This window comes from Callospermophilus lateralis, chromosome 5, assembly GCF_048772815.1.
Source record: "Callospermophilus lateralis isolate mCalLat2 chromosome 5, mCalLat2.hap1, whole genome shotgun sequence".
Taxonomy (NCBI): Eukaryota; Metazoa; Chordata; class Mammalia; order Rodentia; family Sciuridae; genus Callospermophilus; species Callospermophilus lateralis.
In genome coordinates, this window is record NC_135309.1 from 104,295,754 (window position 1) to 104,315,838 (window position 20,085).

The 20,085-nt window shown below is 40.1% G+C and overlaps 1 protein-coding gene across 1 annotated transcript; it reads right to left on the minus strand.

Annotated features, from left to right (window-relative positions):
- Window positions 1–1,122: 1,122 nt before the first annotated feature.
- Window positions 1,123–19,791, minus strand: Bhmt (betaine--homocysteine S-methyltransferase). The gene is made up of 8 exons (XM_076856064.1): window positions 19,759–19,791; window positions 15,518–15,650; window positions 10,195–10,313; window positions 8,621–8,812; window positions 8,134–8,281; window positions 3,737–3,919; window positions 3,184–3,412; window positions 1,123–1,309 (listed from the first exon to the last, which is right to left on the minus strand). Exons 1-8 carry the CDS (start codon window positions 19,789–19,791, stop codon window positions 1,123–1,125), a joined length of 1,224 nt encoding a protein of 407 aa, XP_076712179.1.
- Window positions 19,792–20,085: the final 294 nt, after the last annotated feature.

Below are 20,085 nucleotides of genomic sequence, written 5' to 3' on the forward strand. Positions count from 1 at the left end.
GTAGGGTAAGGTTAGTGATTTTTATGTGAATTGTCCTGTGTCTTCAGACTTGTAACATCACAGTTCTCAACCTAGGAATCCTGGCTAGCATTTGGAAGATCTCTGTTTTCTTATTGTACTTTAAAAAAATTAATTAATTAATTATAGTTTTTTTAAGCTATTAAAGTAACAAAAGTTCACTGCTCCTCAACCTGACCAGAGGTATTTGGGTAGGCATTTGGCAGTTTTAAGTGAGACAGAGATAGCCTATGTGCCAACTCTTCTCCCTCTTCCCATCTGTCTTAATGGGAGACATGATCTGGGAAATAGATAAAACCCTATAACTCTCAGGGAAGGACTGTGGGCTTTAGATACTTAATAATCAGCTTAATAGGATTGACTTATAAGAATAAACTTACTTTGGATGGTCTCCCATAATCAGAGTCCATAGCAATGTTTTTCAAACTGGGTCAAAATCCATTAGTGGGTCATAAAAATCAATTAGAATGGTCACAACCAGAATGTTTTATTAAGTAGGATGAAAAGGAAAAGAATATAAAGTATCAGAGTGGATCACACACATTTTACTCCCTGGTTTATGTTACATGTTTTACTGGATCATTAAATAAATGGTATTTCTTATGGGGTGTCACATTCAGAGAGGTTGGAAGTCATTTTTCATAGCACTGTATCTGTCCCTGGCTGATTGCTGTGTCATATATGACAGTTCATATTTCATCCTCCTTGGAAGCCTATCATTTCTTAATTAAAGTTTGAATTACTTTTCCTGTCCCCCCCCCTCCCCGGTGGTGCTGGGGATTGAATTCCAGGGGCACTCTACCACTGAGTTACATCCCCAGGCCTTTTTGTTTTATTTTGAGATAGGGTCTCAAAACACACAGTGGGTGCTTAGGAAACCTGTTTGAAATTTCTTTTTTCTTTCTTTTTTTGCTTCTAACTCAACTTCTAAAACATACTTTTAGAACTGTCAAGTGCTATTTGTAATTCTACTTCGTTTAGCTGATACCAATTATACGTGTAGGCTGGCGTTAACACAAGTATTGCCTTCTAACCATCTTTTCCTTATTTGTACGCACTGGGGCCCAAACATAGAGGAATTTGCCCAAAATAATTGCATTGTGACTACTGTGCTGATTTGAATTTTTGTTTTTCAAAGAGCTCTCTCAGCTGCTGCTCTGTGGTGGCTTCCTTCTGCTGCATCAACTCAGCGGTTCCTTTGGTCACGCCCCAGGCATCCGGCTTTGACATGGAGGGGTTGTAGGGCCTTCCAGAGGCGATCCGAAGATTCTGCCAGTATTCCTTCCTGGCCCTGTGAGAACAAAACACATATCAGACTTCTCCCCCAGCATGGGGCTCTAGGTCACCAGAGCCTGAAGCCATCTTTGACTCTGAGAGTATGTCCATTAAAGCCATTTAATAATTCAGACTAAGACCTTTAACCCTCCAAAGAATATGTAGGTCTACAACACACAGGGATTAAAACCTTAGAATTTAGAGTGGGGATATATTCCTTCCAGTTGATGCAACCTCTCTGTCTCCACATTGTGACACTCATGGACTGGCTCCGTCCACAGGTTTTGCTCATCTCCAAACTCAGGATGGCTTTGGCATCTATAACCTGTAGATTCATTTCAGTTCTTCTTTCAATTCCCATTTTCTCCTTCTGATTCGAACCTCATAATGTCTAGAAGCCTTCTGGGCAAATGATTAGAGTTTGACAACTTGCTCATCTACCCTTACCCTGAGCTGTGTGAGCCTCTACAGGCTCCTCATTACCTCTGGGATGAGGTCATGTGTCGTCATAGTCATGAATAATAAAACACCTCTTCCTCCTGCTCTTCCTGGAGCGATGTCTTCTACCAAACTCTGTCTCTACTGTTGTTAGAATTCTAGTTTCTCCAGGCACCATCTTCTTTCCACCTCTCAGTACTTTCCTGCAGGCTGTTCCTTTGTCTGGCCATGGAATCCATCCCTCAAAATTCAGCTCAGGCATCAGCTTTCATAGACATCCTTCATTAATTCCCTTCTGTCTTTTGCTCCTGAAGGCCATCACTCAGCCCCTGTACTATTGTGCAAGTCTCCATTGTTGAAATTCCTATCCATTTGAATGTCTGCCCACTAGGTTGCTCACTCACTGGGGTCAGGCCTGTGCCTTGGGCTAGCTTAGCATCCACAATGGTGCCTGACAGATTACTGCGTCCAATTAATGTCTGCTGAATGGAGCAGACCTGGTCCCTGTGCTTGGAGTGCCATCCTCTGCTCCCTTCCTTTTCTACCTAGAATCTTAAGTAGCCTTCAAAACTCAGCCCAAAATACCCCTTCTAAAATATCTATTAGGCAGAGATACTTATTTTTTTCTCTTGTAACTTTTTTTTTAATCCATGCCTCTACCGAAGTAATTACCACATGGCTTTCTTATTCATTTTTCACCAGCAAACAAGTCTATAGGCCAGCGATTACATATTTCTGTTTTTACAGTATTCCTAGGGCCTAGCAAAGTGTGATGTTTTCTTTTGTTGTTGTTATTTTAGTACCAGGGATTGAACCCAGAGGTGCTTAACCACTGAACCACATCCCCAGCCCTTTTTAAAATTTTATTTAGAGACAGGGTCTTGCTGAGTTGCTTAGGGCCTCACTAAGTTAGAGTTTGGCTTTGAACTTGTGATCCTCCAGCCTTAGTCTTCCCAGCCACTGGGATTACAGGGGTGTGCCATTATGCCTGGTGCAAAGTTTGATATGAAATTTATTTCCTTGTTTATTTATCTCCCCCACTGGAATGTAAACTCTGAGAGCAAAGACCTTGCCTATTTTAGTCACCATTGCATTCCCAGCTCTGAGTTTCTTGACACCAATAGACTTAATTAGTATTGTTACATTTCGGTTATATTTAACTCTTAAAAAAATCAACGTGATTCAATGTTAGTGTCCACCACATGGATGGTATTTTACTGGAGCACAAAATCACATTTCATTGCTACTTAGATTTTTCACATTTTATATTCTTAAGGCTTTCTCTAGAAATCACTCCATAAGGATGTTCTATAAACATCTCTCTGAGAAAATGTAAGGAAGATGACTAATTCTTCATCCTCACATGCAAGTTAGTTGCACTCTTTTAGTGACCTCACATGGACATAATCATAATCTAGATGTATTTGGGTTAGCAAATTGGGAGGTTCTTACCTTGCTCTAATCCAGGGTTTGGTGTGCATATCCAAACCACTTCCCCAGCTGCCATGTTTTTCAGATGCTGGTGGCAGAAATCCCCTTTCTGGGGCCAGCTCCTCTGCAATTGCCCTGATGTGGTAGGGCTCAAATCCACAGCACCCACCGATGTACCTGACCCCGAGGTTGTAGGCCTCTCTGGCATATTTTTGAATGTCCCATCTGGTTGCAACTCTGGGCTCCAATCCTGTAATAAATGGCATTATGTCTGAATTCTTTTTATTAAAAAAATCAAGATAAATAGTCTTCAGATGTGTATAATTTTCAATATGTAAATTGTAAGTTTTAAAAAAAAGTTCAGAGTTTTGCTTTGGTTTTGATAGCTGGTTCCATTTTCCCTTCTTCTGCCATCTAACAGGAAGGGAGCTTTGGCAGTGGACAGAAACTTGGGGCGAGAGAAGAGGAGCTATGCAGCCATTTCTTTACTATGATAGAAGCTCTCTGACCATAGATTTATTTGAAATTTATCAAGCAAAGCTATTGAGATAATTTAGAAAAATGTCTGTCTTACCAAACGGGAATTCTGGGAGATCAATAAATCCCTGTTTGCCGCAGTCAGGAGTGTGGTAGGCCAAGGGCTGGCTCATCAGGTGAGCTTTCAACCCTGCGGCCTCCAAGCCCTCTTTCATGAGCTTCACCGTCTGTAAACTAATTGTGGGGTCAAAGTGGCAGTTCACACCGACGATGGAGGCTCCTGCAAGTGGGGAGAACATCTTAACTTTAGACTGTGCCAATACCAGTAGGCCCGATTCTCTCCTCTTCAGGAAGGTTGTATTTGGAATGATGGATTGGAAATGTAGCATTTGGTCCTCACTCCCCACAAACCTATCTCACCTGTGAGCAAGAATGATTACTAGCAAGCAGGAAGTGCTTTCTGCGAAAAGTGCTTTGAAGAGTCTGGTATAATTGAAGTGTCACTTATGCGCACTGGGCTGTCCATCTTTTTTTCCAAAAAAATCATTATTAGAGGTTTTTTTCTACTTCAAATTTTAGTAGTCAATTTTTCAATGTTTGACATTATGTTGCAAGCACAATAATTTTTCAACACTCCCAGCTGCTAGATTGCACCTGTGTTTACCATAGTGCTGCTCATTTGAGGCATAAATGAATGTTCCCTATCACCAGGCCCGTTTAATAATTTCACTAGGCTTTGTGGCACAGTAACAGAAAGTAATTTAGGAAAAAAGTTTTTCAGAAATCTGTTTTCTAGAAGAAATTTTCTGTCTAGGATTAGTGGTTTGGAAAAAAAAATCTTAAAAATCTTTTGACTCGAGCTAATCAATACAGTTAACAGCCTATCAATCATTTTGACAAGCTTTTCATTTACATTTTAGCCTTCCTAGACTCACAACAATATGGAGCTGTCTGCCTAAAGCTTTCTTCTAAAATTTGTTGCTGTGAAGTTTGATTTAGTGAGAACAAAATGCTTTAGATACTCTTTTTTTTCCCAAAAAAACTTTCCTTATAGTCATTATATACTTAATTGGATCTGGACCAAAGATGTTTTATCATGGCACTTGTTAGACATGATTCTGGAAATTTCCTCTACTAGCCGATTTGAAGAGGCAACATGACATTACTCTGTCCTATCAAAATGGAAGGAATTCCCAGCTAGAACTTTTTCTTTTGGAGTTTTAAAATTTTTGGTAAAATAGACAATCATAAAATTGTCCATCTTAGTCATTTTTTGAGTGAACAATTTAGTGGCATTAGTTATATTCTCAATCTTGTGCAGTCTTCATCACTATTTACAAAATTTTTCATCACCCCAAAGAGAAACCCCATGACCATTAAACAATTCCCAATTTTCCCCTCCTCTTACATGTCCCTCATAACCACTAATTATGTCTCCTATATTGCCCATTCTAGATATTTTGTAACCTAAAATTATATATTTGCCCTTTTGTAAATGGCTTATTTCATTTAGCCTGTTTCCAGGATTCATCCTGTTGTAACATCTATCAAAGCCACATCCCATTTTATAGCCAAGTAATATACCATTGCACGTATATATCACATTTTGTTTATTCATTCATTTGTTGAAGGACTCTTGGGCTGTATCCATTCCAAAAAGGACCTTCTTTTGGATGGGCTCATGTCCTAAGATTTTGTACTTTATCATAGAGATAACAAGAATAAGGGCAGGAGAGATTCTTTTTGGATAGTGACACCACATTCAGATGCCAGGAGCAATTCCACTGATGCCACAACCTTTGGCATCCAGTGTTCAGTGGTAGGTGTCTCAGTGGTCCTGACTGAGCCAAGTCTGCTGTTTGTTCTTCATTCTTGGTCCACTTAGACTTCACTCCTGTCACTGACAGGTTGCCAATGACCTCAACTGTGCCAAATCCAGCAGTGTATATCTCAGTAGCAAACGATCTCTACTGACCCTCCTTCTTTCTTAGCTTAGACCCCCACACTCTTTGAGTGTTGCTCTCACCTCCTTTGCTGCTTTTTGGGGTGTTACATGCTGAATCCTTTTCAATTCTGGGGTGCCCAGGATCCCACTGAGTCATCTTCTCTATTTACACTTTCTCTCTTTTGTCCAGGGTTTCAGTGCAATTTGTATCTGGATCTCTTCCTAGTTTCTTTCTCTAACCCTGACCTTTTCAATGAGCACCGCACCTGAATACTCACCAGCTTACCTAACACCTTCACTTGGCTCTTGACTACATTTTAATTAATTTATTTTTTGGATGTTGTGCTGCCAGTGTTTCTCTTTCCTTGCTTAACTTTATTATGCGAACTAATTAATCATATGTTGTCTAGTTATTGAATACCTTATTATTTATAGATAATAAATATCTATATGTTTTATAATAATAGATATCCAATATATAACAATGGATATCCAGCTATTTATTGGATGCCGTTAGGTATAGGGTTCTTTGCAAGAGGTTGGAGAGAAAAATAAATACAGGACACAGTCCCTAACTCCAAGAATTTTATAATTAATTTCAGCACTTTCTAAGGTTTGGTCCATAAAAATAAGGTTTTATGATTAATTAAATTAGGCAGTGACTATTTACTACATCTACTTCTTGAAGACTGACAATACATATGAATATATCAAAGGTTTTAATCAATTCTGTAGTAAAGAAAGGTGCCTAATTTAGTTTAGCATAGCATTATATATTTGATCACAGAGTTCTATTAACATTTTTACAGATGGGAAAACGTCAACTGAGGATATTCCAAATGAGAGGAATAAATGAAAGGGTTGAGAGTAGGGAGTGATCACTTGGGGCAGGAATGATCATGGAAGTAGAATACACAAAGCAGTTCAGTGATAGAGTGTTTGACCAGCATGTGTAAGGGCCTGGTTCTGGTCCCCAGGACCATTAAAAAGGAGAAGAGAAAAAGGAAAAGAAGAAGGAAAGGAGGAAAAGGAGAAGGAGAAGAAGAATTTGAACTAAACATTGAAACATTGGAAAATGTACTAGATGTATTAGGTAGATGTTTATTAACTACCTATGATGTGCTGTTCACTGTGCAAGGCACCAGGGTCTTCTGTGCTGAGCCAAGCAGACACAGTCTCTACCTTTATGGATCTTATAATATAGTGAGACATTAAATAGATAAATAGGAGAAAGGGGCAGGGTTGTGGAGGACATGCACAGTGTACAACGATGTCAACAACAGCAGCCTCTGACTCTGAGCTAAAAGAGGAAGGATCAGATGTAGGCCAGGTACCTCTGCCAATGAACAGCAGCAATGACAAAGGTCTCCTCTGATCTTTTGAAAATAATTCACTTGCTTCCCCCAACTCTGTTTTTATATGTCCCATAAAGAAATTGGGATTTTGTGATTTTATTAATAAATTTAAATATTTGTTATTGTTGAAGACAAGAAAGTTTTATGAAAAATCAGGAGTTGGATAAGAATCAGAAAGGAAATAAATCACTAGTCAAAATTTCTCTGTTTCACAGAGTGAGCAGGACTCTTCCCCTGACAGTTATTCCTTACATTTCAAATGAGGCAGTTTTGAAAACAGTGAGTTTATCCTAATTGAAATGAAATGCAATGTTGGGAATACAAACTGTATAAAAAGATAGATTAGGTGGTCAGTGTTTCATATCAAATATTTTTTTGATTTATTATACCAATTACAAAAAGCAAAGTACACTAGCAATTTATGAGAATGGAAAAACTTTGGCAAAGAGGGCAACAAACTTGGAAGTTATTAATATTTAACGACCTCTACTTGAGGCAACTTATTCTAATGTTTCTTTTCTTTTCCTTTTTTGGTACAGGGATGGAACCCAGAGGTGCTTTACAATACCGAGCTATATCAGTAGCCCTTTATAATTTCTTATTTGGAGGCAGGGCCTTGCTAAGTTGCTGAGGCTGGCCTCAAACTTGCAATCCTCCTGTCTCAACCTCCTGAGTTGTTGGGATTATAGGTGTGCACCACTGCACCTGGCTAATGTTTGTTTTGACTTGCCAAAACATTCTTCTCACTTCTAGGTATTAAATCACCAGCACAGATCCAGTTGCTCCTTTCAAATAGCTGGTGTACCTGTGTGTGTGTGTGTGTGTGTGTGTGTGTGTGTGTAAACTTTTTTTCATTAGGAACTCAATGGTGATATTATTATTAGCAGAATCGTAAAAAAGAAAAAAAAGTAAATTACTGGTTTTCCTGTTAACCAAAGGAGTCTGTGTATTTTGTATGTTATTCAATATATTTTTTTGTTTCCATTTTGTTTGGTACTGGAAATTGAAACTGGGGTGCCTTACCACTGAGCTAGTCCCCCCACCCCTGCCTTTATTTTTTTAATTTTATTTTTAACTTGCAAATCCTCCTGCTTCAGCCTCCTGAGTTGCTAGGGTTAGCCTGTACCACTGTACCTGGTTGTGTGTTATTTGAGAAGACTGCGTAATTGCGGACCAAAGGAAATCTATCCTCACCTGCTTTCACCAGGCGCACTGCACACTCGCCAGGGGGCACGCCATGCAGATCTCCTTCCGGGCCAATGCACATGGTGGCTGCCACTGGTTTTCCAGATGTCTTTAAGGCTTCCACTGCCCACACAGCTTCTTCAACATGTTCAAAATACTGAAACAAGTTTAGCATACTTTTAATCATGTTTTCCCACAAAACAACGAGAACATTCATCTATAAAACATCCAGTGACAATTATGTTATCAAGCATTTTTAACACAGAATAGAATGGTATGGCGATTTCTCAGTGTGACTTGCAGTCAGAAAGTTTGAAAAACACCATTTGAGTCAGCTAAATCAAATTTAGCAGAATCCTTAAGCTGGAAAAAGATTTCAAAAATGAAATGTTACCATTAACTTGTCATGATTGGCACCTAACCCCACACAAGAGCAAAAGGTAGAGAAAAATGCATCAAGTGTCCTTGTCTTATCTTTGATCACAGCTGTGTTTACCTCTGCAATAAGGAAGTCCACATTCTTCTTCATAAAGACTTCTAACTGCTGATGAAAGATTTTTTTAACTTCAGTTTCACTCTTGCAGCTGAGGTATGAAGGTGTCTGACTCACACCTCCTGCAACCAAAGCGTCTCCCTCATTAGCCACTTGCTGGGCGATGTCACAAGCTGCTTCATTGACTTTCTGCCCCTAAAATGGGAGAAAATAGGATACACCTAAATTTCATGTGAAAATGAAAAAAAATATTCAGACTGCACATCTTGGTTTTATGTTTATGATAGAGATTTCATCCCAGAAAAGGACGGCTATGGAGTGGGGCAATGCTTTACCAAGTTGAGTAGTTTCCAAAACAACACTAATAATAATGATAACAACAATAAATCTAATAGTGGTGTCTGAGATATAGCCTTAGGCCAAAGATCTGTGAGAGGGTCAGAGTTTTTACACGCAGGGATCTAATCTGGTATCTTCTAGTGTCTAAGCTGCATTGAGATGAGTGCAAATAAAGGTGGTGGTGGTAATAAGGATTGGCTAATTTATGATTAATAAGATTAAACCTCAATTAAAATCACAACAAATTCAGGACTTTTTGTTATGTATTTTCTTAAGTGATTGATAAATGTATAAATCATTAATTTAAATAAATAAATAAATAATCTTTTCAAATTATGTAAACAGTAAAACTTGGTACTGAACTTTTTTTTTTTTTTTGTACTAGGGATTGAACCTAGGGATGCTTTTCCACAGAACTGCAACAACAAACCTTTTCTTTTTTTTTAATTTTGAGACAGGGTTTTGCTAAATTTCCAAGGCTGACCTTCGACTTGAGATTCTCATTCCTCAGCCTCCAGAGTCACTAGGATTACAGGTGTGTGCCACTGTGCTGGGTGGGTTTGTTTCTGTTTTTTAAAATGGGGACTATGATGTGCAGACTGGCCTTAAAGTCCTGGGCTCAAGGGATCCTCCTGCTCCAACCTCCATAGTAGTTGGGACTATAGGCACACCACTGAGCCAGCTGGGACTTAAGTACTTGGCTAGCCCATGGGAGGCCCTGAATTCCAACTCATCACCCGCCCCAAACAAAAAACAACAGGACCCTCATCCCTATCCTAAAAAACAAACAATAAAACCACCAAACCACAGAACTGTAGATCATATAAACTCAGTTAGAACTCTCTGTTCATATTGGAGATGAACAGCTTTGGTGGGTAAAAGGTTGCCCAATAACACAAAGCTGGTTGTAACTGAGTCAGGCCCTATTCCAGGTTTACTGACTCCTTGGGTTTATTGTCTTTCCTATACTCTGTAAGAGGGTAAGGATGTACGAATTTGTAAGGATGCCCTCTTTACTCAGCAATTTAACACGAGACTGGGACAATGATTATTAAATAACTCCTCACTAGAAGCCTTTCTGTTAATTTCAGAGATTCCAGCTAAAGCCCAAGAGTGTTATTCACAAGTGTTTTTGTAGTAGTAGAAATAAAACAAAACTCTGACGAGGCTCTTATTTTTCTGAGTGATGTGGTGTATCTGTGATGCCTTTTACAGCATCTCAGGCTGGTTGTACTCACGGATATTTTCTCCAAGACATAGTTTCCCCTGTTCTCCAGCTTGTCTTCACTGGCATAGAAGGTGAAGGTCTGCATAACATTCGATCCAGCTCTAAGAAACTCTCGATGAAGCTGGCGAACTAGGAGATTGCACAAGGAAAGGTATAATTTCTGTTTTCAAAAGGCTCTAAATAAACATGAAAACAACTACAACTACTTAGATTTCTAGTTGCTTGGTATTTGCACATCTTGGGGATTAGTAAAGAGGTAGATCTGGGGTCTCCTAGCAACTCCTGCAAACGTGCTTTAGCTAGATGGATGGGTGCTTCTCTAAGTTTGACTCCCCTTGAGATTCACCTGGGGCCAATTATAACTGCAAATTCCCCAAGATGCTCCAGACCCAGCCAACTTGAATTCATTGCCAAACTCAATGCTGCTTCCACTGGGTGCAAGAATCAGAGTTTTGAGCATAAATTTAAGCAGGAGAAATAAGCTGACAGTTTCTGGATATCCTTTCAACTTCCATTTCTTGTTTTCCTTTATCATATGGTTCCTAGATCCATCCTCTAGCCAATAATAGGATGTGTCTGGTCCCCATGACACAATATCACTTATACTAATTACTTTTATTTTATGGTCTTCAATGCCTCATTATGGTAGTGTTATTTTAACATTATGGAAGCTAAATGAACAGTGTTACATGGTTATATACATACATAGTTAGAAATTAACCTTGTCAATTTAGCATGAGAAATGCAAGTATTTGAAATTACAAAGCAAATCCTAAATGGTCAAGTAAAATTCTAATCTTCATTAGAATAATATGTCTGCAACAAAATCATTTGGGAGCAACATGTGACCCGAATGAACACGAAGGTTGAACTCAGTCAACTTAATAACAGTAGTAATACATATGCTGCTTATGATTCCCAGTTAGTGTGGGTAGACATAGATGTCAATGTAAAAAAGTATTAATGTGGTGTAGAGCCCAATGGGAGTGTTATATAATATACACATACTCACTGTATTAACTTTCTAAAATCCCCAAATTTCTCTATTCCATCACACATTTGGTCCCAACATGTTTTGGATAAGGGATTTGCGGACCTGCAGCATATCCTTACCTTTCTTACCACCTAAAAACTTAGGTCCAGGCACCAGACATGTAAAATGTTTCAGATGAAGTCCAACTTGCAAGGAAATTTTGGGGAATCTATGTCAATTCTAGCTACCACTCAGTCTAAATTATCTTTGCACTTACAGATAAACAGCTTCATTTGCAGAAAACAGCATGAAAACAGATTACTCCTCTTCTTCAGAGTATGACTGTTATACACACCTTTCACCTAGCCCCCAAAGGCAAAATACAATCACCGTCCTGTGGGGATGGTCCTATGAAGGTGCGTTACAGGAGACCTGTCTTTTCTGATGCATCCTGTGGTCCACTGTGCTTGACAGAATTTGAGCTGAATGCTGGCAGAATCAAATACCATATGGGATTTGGTCTGTGGCAGAAGGGATTAAATTGAAAGACTTGGTATCATGGATTTTCCATTAATTCTCGAAAATCATGTAACTTCCCAGAAGAAAACATAAAGCAAAAAAATGCTTGACACACCCAGACAAGCTCAAAATAACAAGGAGTCAGCTAGCCAAGAGATAAAATGTGCTATTTCTATACTAATAGAATCAAAGAAAATGCCAGAATAATTTCTTTTGAGCTCCCGTAGTATGAAAATTTTTTTTAAATTTTTTATTTTAGTTGGACACAATATCTTTATTTTATTTATTTTTATGTGGTGCTGAGGATCGAACACAGATCCTTACATGTGCTAGGCGAGCGCTCTACTGCTGAGCCACACCCCCACCCAGCCCCTGAAAAGCTTTTTAAAAAATGTGACATAAAATTAGAACTTGTGGTTTATAATAATAGTTTTATTTGGTCTACATGGCATGGTCCAGGCAAGAGTTAAATTCATCATAGTGGTTTTGCCCAAGAAATGTTTTACCCGGAACTTCACCTGGCAAGCAGACCATAGAAAGCAAACCATGGGGATATGTGAAATCTTCATTCAAGGTTCTTAGCCACCATTACACTGTGCTCCTAAAAGCCCTTTAGTGCAAAGCTTCTTCAGGTGCAGTCATTTCACAATCACCTTGGGGTGATGGTTGTAAATACAGGTTCCTGGACTACTTCACAGACCTAATGAAGCTGAATTTTCATAAGTGGGGCCCAGGAATCTGTAATTTTTAACAAACTTCACTGGTGAAATTACAATGTGAGATTCTCAGTTCTATATTTCTTTTTTTTACAAGGATAGAACACAGCATAATTTCTACTTCTTTTTGGAAATATGAAAGTTGTGTACATTTGCTGGGTTGTACCTTGTGAATATAGATCTTTTACTTTGGGTACTGTTTAGGGACTGTGTGGTTTATACTTCTGTTCTTTTTTGGAAGAAATAAGTTTTGTACTTTTCTAGCAGAAACAGGTTAATAAACGCAAGAATACTATCGAGAGAAGATACAACTCAGTCAACTTAATAACAGTAGGAATACATATGTTGTTTATGATTGCCAGGCGTTATTTTAAATACTTCCCATATAACTTAATTAACCTTCCTAACAACTTTGTGAGGTAGATCTTAACTGTTCATGTGCATTGTTAGTTTCCATCATTTATCACTGAGTTTGACAAAATATATATATTTTTAATGATCATAAAAAAGAACTGTTCCTCTTATATAAGTCACTGAAACTTTCTCTACTTTCATCTCAAAGACTCAACATCTGTACAGGTAATCTGAGCATGCTCAAGTCCATGCTTTCATCCTGCCTTCTCACCTCAGGCATATACAGAATACTTACATCCCCTTCTTCCATATCTGTCCAAGGCTATCCTCTGAAACAAAGCCATCAGCCTCTCTCACCTCCCTCTTTTCCAGACGAGGAAGATCTTCTAAAATCCTTCCTTCCAGTATACTATCCAAACTGGTCAGAGAAGTCCCATCTCTCTCCCCTTGCTTAGTCTAGCTCTGTAACTGGAATCCATCGTTCACTCAATCACATGTGCCAGACCTTGATTGTTCTAAGGGATACTTCATTGAACAATGAGTTTTCATTCCAATACAGGTGGACAAATAAAGACTAATAATAAACAGATAATTCAGTGCCATCAAGAAAGTGAGATAGAATAATACAGAGGTAATAAAGATAATCAAGGATGACCATGGGGCTAATTTAGGTTAAGCACACAGGGAAGGCCTTTCTGAAGTAATGCTGATGTTGAGACATGGGTTCTATAAACACAGAGGAAGAGTTGGGAGAGGGAACAGAATGAAGGTCTAAGTGGGATGATGTGAACATGCTCGAGAGGACAGAACAGAGGCCAGGTGGCTGATGCTGTAGGCTCTCAGATCCTCAGCCCATGTGTCTCTTTTCTGCAGTGGACCATAGCACTGGCTGCTGAAAGCGCCCAGGTAGAATATTCTCCAAATGTATCCAAGGTCAGAGGGAGCTCCCTTGCCCAGGGTTCAGTCCACTCATGCAGGGAGAACTGACAGCTTGCAGGTGTGACTTCTATTGGTAGGCAAAGGACACCAACCATCTTACCTCAATATGGGACAACTCAAAAGGACCTGTCTACCACTAGAGTTCCAGAAGGCTGGCTGAGGCCTCTGATATAACTGTATCCCAGTATAATTCCTCCCCATGTCCAACACTGTTTCTCTCACTCCTTTACAGGCATTGTTTCCTAAAAGCACTCCCCAATAAAATTCCTGCACATGAATCTCCAAACAAACAGAATTTGTTTCTGGATGGCCTGACCTGCAAGAGTTGAATTCAGGACAAGTCCTAGGAAACAACTAGAAACTGTCATTTTGGAGTTGGAGCTCCCTGAGGCCAGTAATAACTCTGATACGAATGAGTATCCCCCATCACTGGAGGCAGGAGGCTTTTGACAACTCCTTGCATGCTCTAGGGATGCTACTATTAAAAACATTAAACTGTGGTGAACTGGGGTGGGCTGCTTCTGGGAAGGTGTGCACCAGCAGATTTATGAGAAAGTATGCATGTATTCAGATGTATGAGTGGTTTGGAGGAAGTAGTAATTATAAGGACTATAGAATCAAATGGCTACTGTTGGGTACCATTGGTGCACTGGAGGAAAATAATGAAAGCCTAAGAGTAAATTATCTCCAACCTAAGTACCAGTATGAAAGTCTGAGAGCCTCCTGGGTGGCACATAAGGAGACCCATTTTGTGAAACTAGAGAGCAGAAAGAGCTGAAGATCTGGCTCTGGACTAAGGTATATAGGAGTAGAAGTCCAGAGAAGTTGAACTGTCAACCAGAAAGCCTGTAATACTAAAGTCAGTGCCTTGATTAGGAATATATGGGACCCCGAGGCTGGGGGTGAAGACATATAGGTGAACCCATCCAAGAACCTTAAAAACCCAGATCCTTCCTAAACACTCTGAGCCTGCAGAAGTGGCCCATTCCTTCCTTTTAAAGAAGAACACTTACCTCTTGCTTGAAGACCATTCAGAGGCTTCTGCCTTGGAAGACAGCATTTATTACCCCAGGTTCCCTCCCACCTCCTCTCCTGGACATCAGAGATTTGTGGTCAAAAATGAGTGAGTCTAAGGCACATGGGTGTAGGTGTAGAAGAGGTAGATATTTACATTTAAATTTAAATAGGACTGGGTTAATTTGACATAAATTGAACTTGTTGGCAAATAAACAATGGAGACAGGACAGTGATTATGACATGAGACCACGGACAGTAAGTGGATGAGAAGAAAAGGGTGGACATATGGGGAGAATGGATTGTACACTAAACCGATGTGGATAAAGGGCTGACTTGATGAGGCGGAGGAGTGGGAGTACCAGAGTGAGCAGAAGGTGGGAAATGGTGGACAGCTCTTGGTGATGACAAAGTGTAGGAGTGGGTCTCTTTGGTGGTGGTGAAGAAAATGTTCACAGGAGACAGGAGGAGACTCAGGCACTACAGGAAAGTGCTGAAAAGATCATCTGTATGGAAACTGAAATCATCCAAACTGGTGAGGGAAGAGGGACACAGAGGAAGGTAGTGAGCCAGGTTCTAGGCTCATCTAGGTTCTAGACTCATCACTTCCTGGCAGGGCCCAGGAAGTGGACAGCTGATGCATCATGAAGGGCTGTTTTGCTATCCAACATGTGAATCTATAACACTGCTAGTAGTACCCAGGAGGCCATGACATGTAGCTGGAAAATGTTGTACACATGCCACTCTTTGATAGTTTACTCTTGAGCTTAGATCACATAGTGCTCATCATGAGAACTTAGAATAGATTCTGCACTAACCTGCCTCAGGGTGCTCCACAGCAGCTTCCGGGGTCCAGGGTCCTGCCTTTACGTAGCCCCTCTTCTCCAGAGCAAAGACAAATCCTCCATCTCCAATCACAACCTCTCCAGCGTTTAAACGTTCTAGGATGCCCTAAAATTCCAGACAAGGGGAAGAGAGTTACTTGAGTTTTTAAGACAATTTACCATTTTAAAAACTATTCTTGAGAAGTATGATTTCTCCCAAAATATCCGTATTTTATACATCAATTTATGGCAGAACACTCACATAATGGAAATTTGTGTATTCTTGTGTATGTGACTGGCATGTGTGGGTATCTTTCAGAACACATTAAAGAGTATTTGGGCTAGGGGTGAAGTTCAGTTAGAACAGTTGCTTGAAGCCTTGGGTTCAATCCCCAGCATGACAGAAAAAAAATGTATTTGAAGAGTATTACAGTGGGAGGATATTATGTTTGAAGAACCATCTGCTAAGGGATTAAACTAAATGATTTTGTTGTAAAGCCTCAAATCTATACTGTAGTACATATTCTTTTTTCATTCAAAATTAAAATTAAAAAATATGTACAATTTAAAAAATTGTACATATTTCTGGGGCACAGTGTGATAATTCAATCATGTGTATAATGCATAATGACAAATCAGGATGATTGATATTTCAATCTCCTTAAACATTTACCATTTCTTTGTGATGGGAACCTTTGAACTTCTCTCTTCTGGATCTTTATAAAATTAGAATAAATTGTTATAAACTGTACTCACTATACTTAAGCACATATTTTGTTGTTGTTGTTGTGTTTTTTCTCCCTCTCAGTGCTAGAGATTGAACCCAGGGCTTCACGAATGCTAGGCAAATGCCTTTTATTAAGCTACAGCTCCACCCATTTAGCGCACATTCTTAAAATGGTGATTGTTAATCTTCTTACACTATCCATGAACTAAAACAAGCATTAAAATCGTTAAAGAGGTCAAAGTGGCATATAATACTATTAGGGCATTTAGAAGACTGAAAAGTTACAAGTCACTTAGTAAAGGCAGAAGGAAGAAGATTCTAGCACAAATGTGATCAAGTAATTTAAAAGATCCTTCTCTTTGCTATTAAAATTCATTTTCCACAACAGCAGCTATGTTATGCATCCAGAAAGTTGGGAATATGCACATTCTGTACTCCATGCCAGGAACAGGGAAGAGACAAATACAAGTATTTCCAGCCTGTTTGCCATACCTACTCCATCCTACAATACCAGGCAAGAATCACCTAGTGTTTATGTTTAAGAGATAAATTTTGAATGGAATATTTTAAAAGGGGTTTATAGATGAGACAATAATTTACTATTATAATTGTATTTTTTAACTTCAAAGAACCATAGACTTTAAGAATAAAAGGCATCTTTTTATTCTTAAAGTCACTTTAGGGCACCTGCTCTGATTTTCCAAATGAGGAATGAAAGCCAAGAGTTCCTAAGAAATTTATACACTGTCTCCCAAACTAAAGGAATCTTCCTGACTCTTATCCTTAAGTGATATCTAGATTTGATTTTTAATAAGGTGGAGGAGGTTGAGAAAACCCTGAAGAAACTGTGAAGGGTAAAGGAATAACTTGGAATGTACCAACTATGTTCCATTTACTAGCAATACCAGCAGCTAAAACAAATGCATATATAACAAGGGCCACATAAATCTGCTGGAGGCATCCATAGGGTTTTGCACCCAAATTCCTTTCTATATTCTTACAGCCTCCCTTATTTTAACCCTCTTCCCTTTCACAGCCCCACCCCAGACCATTTGAACAGCAAGCACTCAGAGAGAAGAAGCAGCTGCCATTTTCACCTTAGAGGAGTAAGTCAATTATCTGCTCTCTAATACTCCTTTTGGATCAAAAAAATTCCAAGTCTGGAAGTCTATAGTTAAAATACAACTACAAAAATATAGAATTGCTCACATGTAATTCTGAAATCCAAATGTCATTATTACAATGTGTCTGAATGCTATAATCTGGATGGGTGTAGTGGTGCACACCTGTAATTCCATTGATTTGGGAAGCTGAGGCAAGAAGAATTTTAAGTTCAAGGCCACACTCAGCAACTTAGTGAGGCCCTAAGCAACTTAAAAAAGGGCTGGAATGGCTCAGTGATAAAGCATCCGCAATCTCCAATATTACTACTAGTACTAATAACAATAATAAAAATAAAATAGATGTCAAGATACTAAAACTATAACTTTTGATTATTTTGACCCAACTAACAAAATGTGTGTGTATGTATGTGTGTGTGTATGTGTGTGTGTGTGTGTGTGTATAAATATATATATATATTCTTTATATAATATACATATAGACACACATAATGTATATATGTATATCTGCATATACACAGTTAAATCAAAAACATGAACAAGGGTCATATAAAAGAGATACGACTTTCTACTAACTTTCATTTGGGTGAAATAATTCATGAGATTTTGGCAGTTAATAACAACTCTCATTAAAATTATGCTTCAAATTTTAGTACCATGACATTTTTAACACATAGCATAGCTAAGAATCTCATATCTGGTAGTGGTGGACACTGGTGATTCCATTACTATGCTGATTATAAATCTGTCCAGCAACTATAGCTGCATATACTACCTCTTCAGAGTCTACTATATTTCTCAATTACCTGGACTACAGATTTTAAAAGTGCAATATGCTAGGAAAAAAAGATGTTGTTTTGTGAAAAGGTATTACAGAACAGTATGTGCAATATCAGCCCATTTTTGTTTAAAAAGTACCCATTTGCCTAGAAAACAAACTAGTAGAATATATATGGAAAAGTAGTAGCCACTGTACTTTGTACTTTTATCAGTTGGTAATAATGAATATGTGTTATCTTTGAAACATACTTTAAACTCAAATATGTAGATGCATTATGGTTCATGTTTTAAGCTGATATGGAAACAAGGTTACTAAGGAAACTTTTCTCCCCATTATGTTCATCTGTGGCTTAGATAAATCTTTAGAGATAATTCTTGTTCTGAGTTTTGAGTTTGGGGAATGGGTTAGAATCCACGGCTATGAAAATGGAGCCACACCAAGAAAAAATATTAATTAAATCTCCAGAGGACTCAATCTTTCCAGTGGATTTATGAATTGGCAGCAATTCTCAACCTACCTGAACTGGGTTCATTCAGCCCTAATCATTCGTCCTTTCAACACACTCCTCACACCTTCCATTAATAGGGTATGGTATTTAAAATACCTGATTATTCTTTTTCCCTGTGTGGAGTCTTTTTGATTTGATGGTCATTCCTTAGAAACTGGGCACAACAGGGCGGGGTTGGGGTAGGGTGGATGGGTGGTGTTCCGGGTTCTGGCCCTCCTGGTCCTCACAGCCAAGGGAGTAAGTGGATGTGGTCCCATTGCCTTCCAACAATTTTCCGAGGGCCTCTGTGGTGCCAGGTTTGGGACTGGGCCTGGGGGCACCAAGGGCTCAAGTATATTCCTTCCTCCCGCCATTCCTCTCTATCTTCCCATCCGTCCATCCATCCATTCTCTGAACTAGATGAAGATAGACCATGTGGATGGAAAACACTCACCCCAGCAAGCCCCTGGGCTGCTGGAAACCAGGAGCAAGAACTGCTGGGGTTTAGGTGTTTACAGTCTTATCAACAGCCCTTCCTCAACATCTTACAGCCACTCTGCTCATTCTCCTGCGGTAGTTGAGACAAATCGCGAAAGAAACCTACCATCGGCCCACCAACGCCTGAGCCTGGGGTGCGGCGCGCACGCGCAGCGGGAAGCGGGTGGGGAGGAGCGCGCTACCCGCAGGACCGTTTCCCGCCGGCGCCGCGCGGCACAGGCTCTGCTCCCTTCTTGCCTGGCGCGCGGGCCACCAGCCTGTGCCCCGCCCTGGAAGCGGAAAATCGCGCCTGTCGCGGGGAGTTCTCTGGTCTTGCGGGGCTGGACTCAGAAGGGGTTGAGTCTTGAAGCTCTGGGGGAGCCCTCGAGTCGGGGATGCCTCAGTTGGGTAGAGAAGGGTCACTTAGGTCCAGGGCGCGCTTTGGGCTGTGAGTGCCCGGGGGCGGACTCAGATGCCACAGGGTCACTCCGAAGTTTTGGAAACACCTTCTGGCCCGAACGCGGTGGGTTGGAGGACGCTGGGTCAACAGCCGGGCTCTGAGGGTCCCCCTACGCTGCTGAGGGTGGGTGCCCTGCGGGTGAGTGGGATTGGAGAACGCCGTCGGGCTTTCTGGAGACTCACCTTCTTGGCCTTTTTGCCTCCAACGGGTGCCATCTCCGTGGTGCTCAGACCGGTGCTTGGCACAGTTGCGGGCAGATCAGAAGCGAGTTTGCCCCTTGCAAAGCTGGTGCAGCCCAGCGGCAGCAGCAGGCCTCTTTATACCTGCTACTCAACACAGGGTGGGTTTCCCCACCCTTGGCGCGGTCCAACGCGGGCCTCGGCCTTGGAACACGCCCACCAGGCTTTTATTCTGGCCACTGGGAAACTGCCCGGTGGAGGAGATGTCGAGATTGTTCTCTCAGATATGTGGAAACACCGAAAAGTAAAATAAATAAAGAGATTGCCACT

Excerpts from the sequence above, each read along its gene's own strand:
- Bhmt (XM_076856064.1), bottom strand. The coding sequence starts at position 19,791 with ATGGCACCCGTTGGAGGCAAAAAGGCCAAGAAG. Across the intron at positions 3,413-3,736 it reads TCTCCCAGAATTCCCGTTTG|GATTGGAGCCCAGAGTTGCA; the intron begins GTAAGACAGACA and ends CATTTATTACAG. Across the intron at positions 1,310-3,183 it reads AAACCCTGGATTAGAGCAAG|GGCCAGGAAGGAATACTGGC; the intron begins GTAAGAACCTCC and ends TTGTTCTCACAG.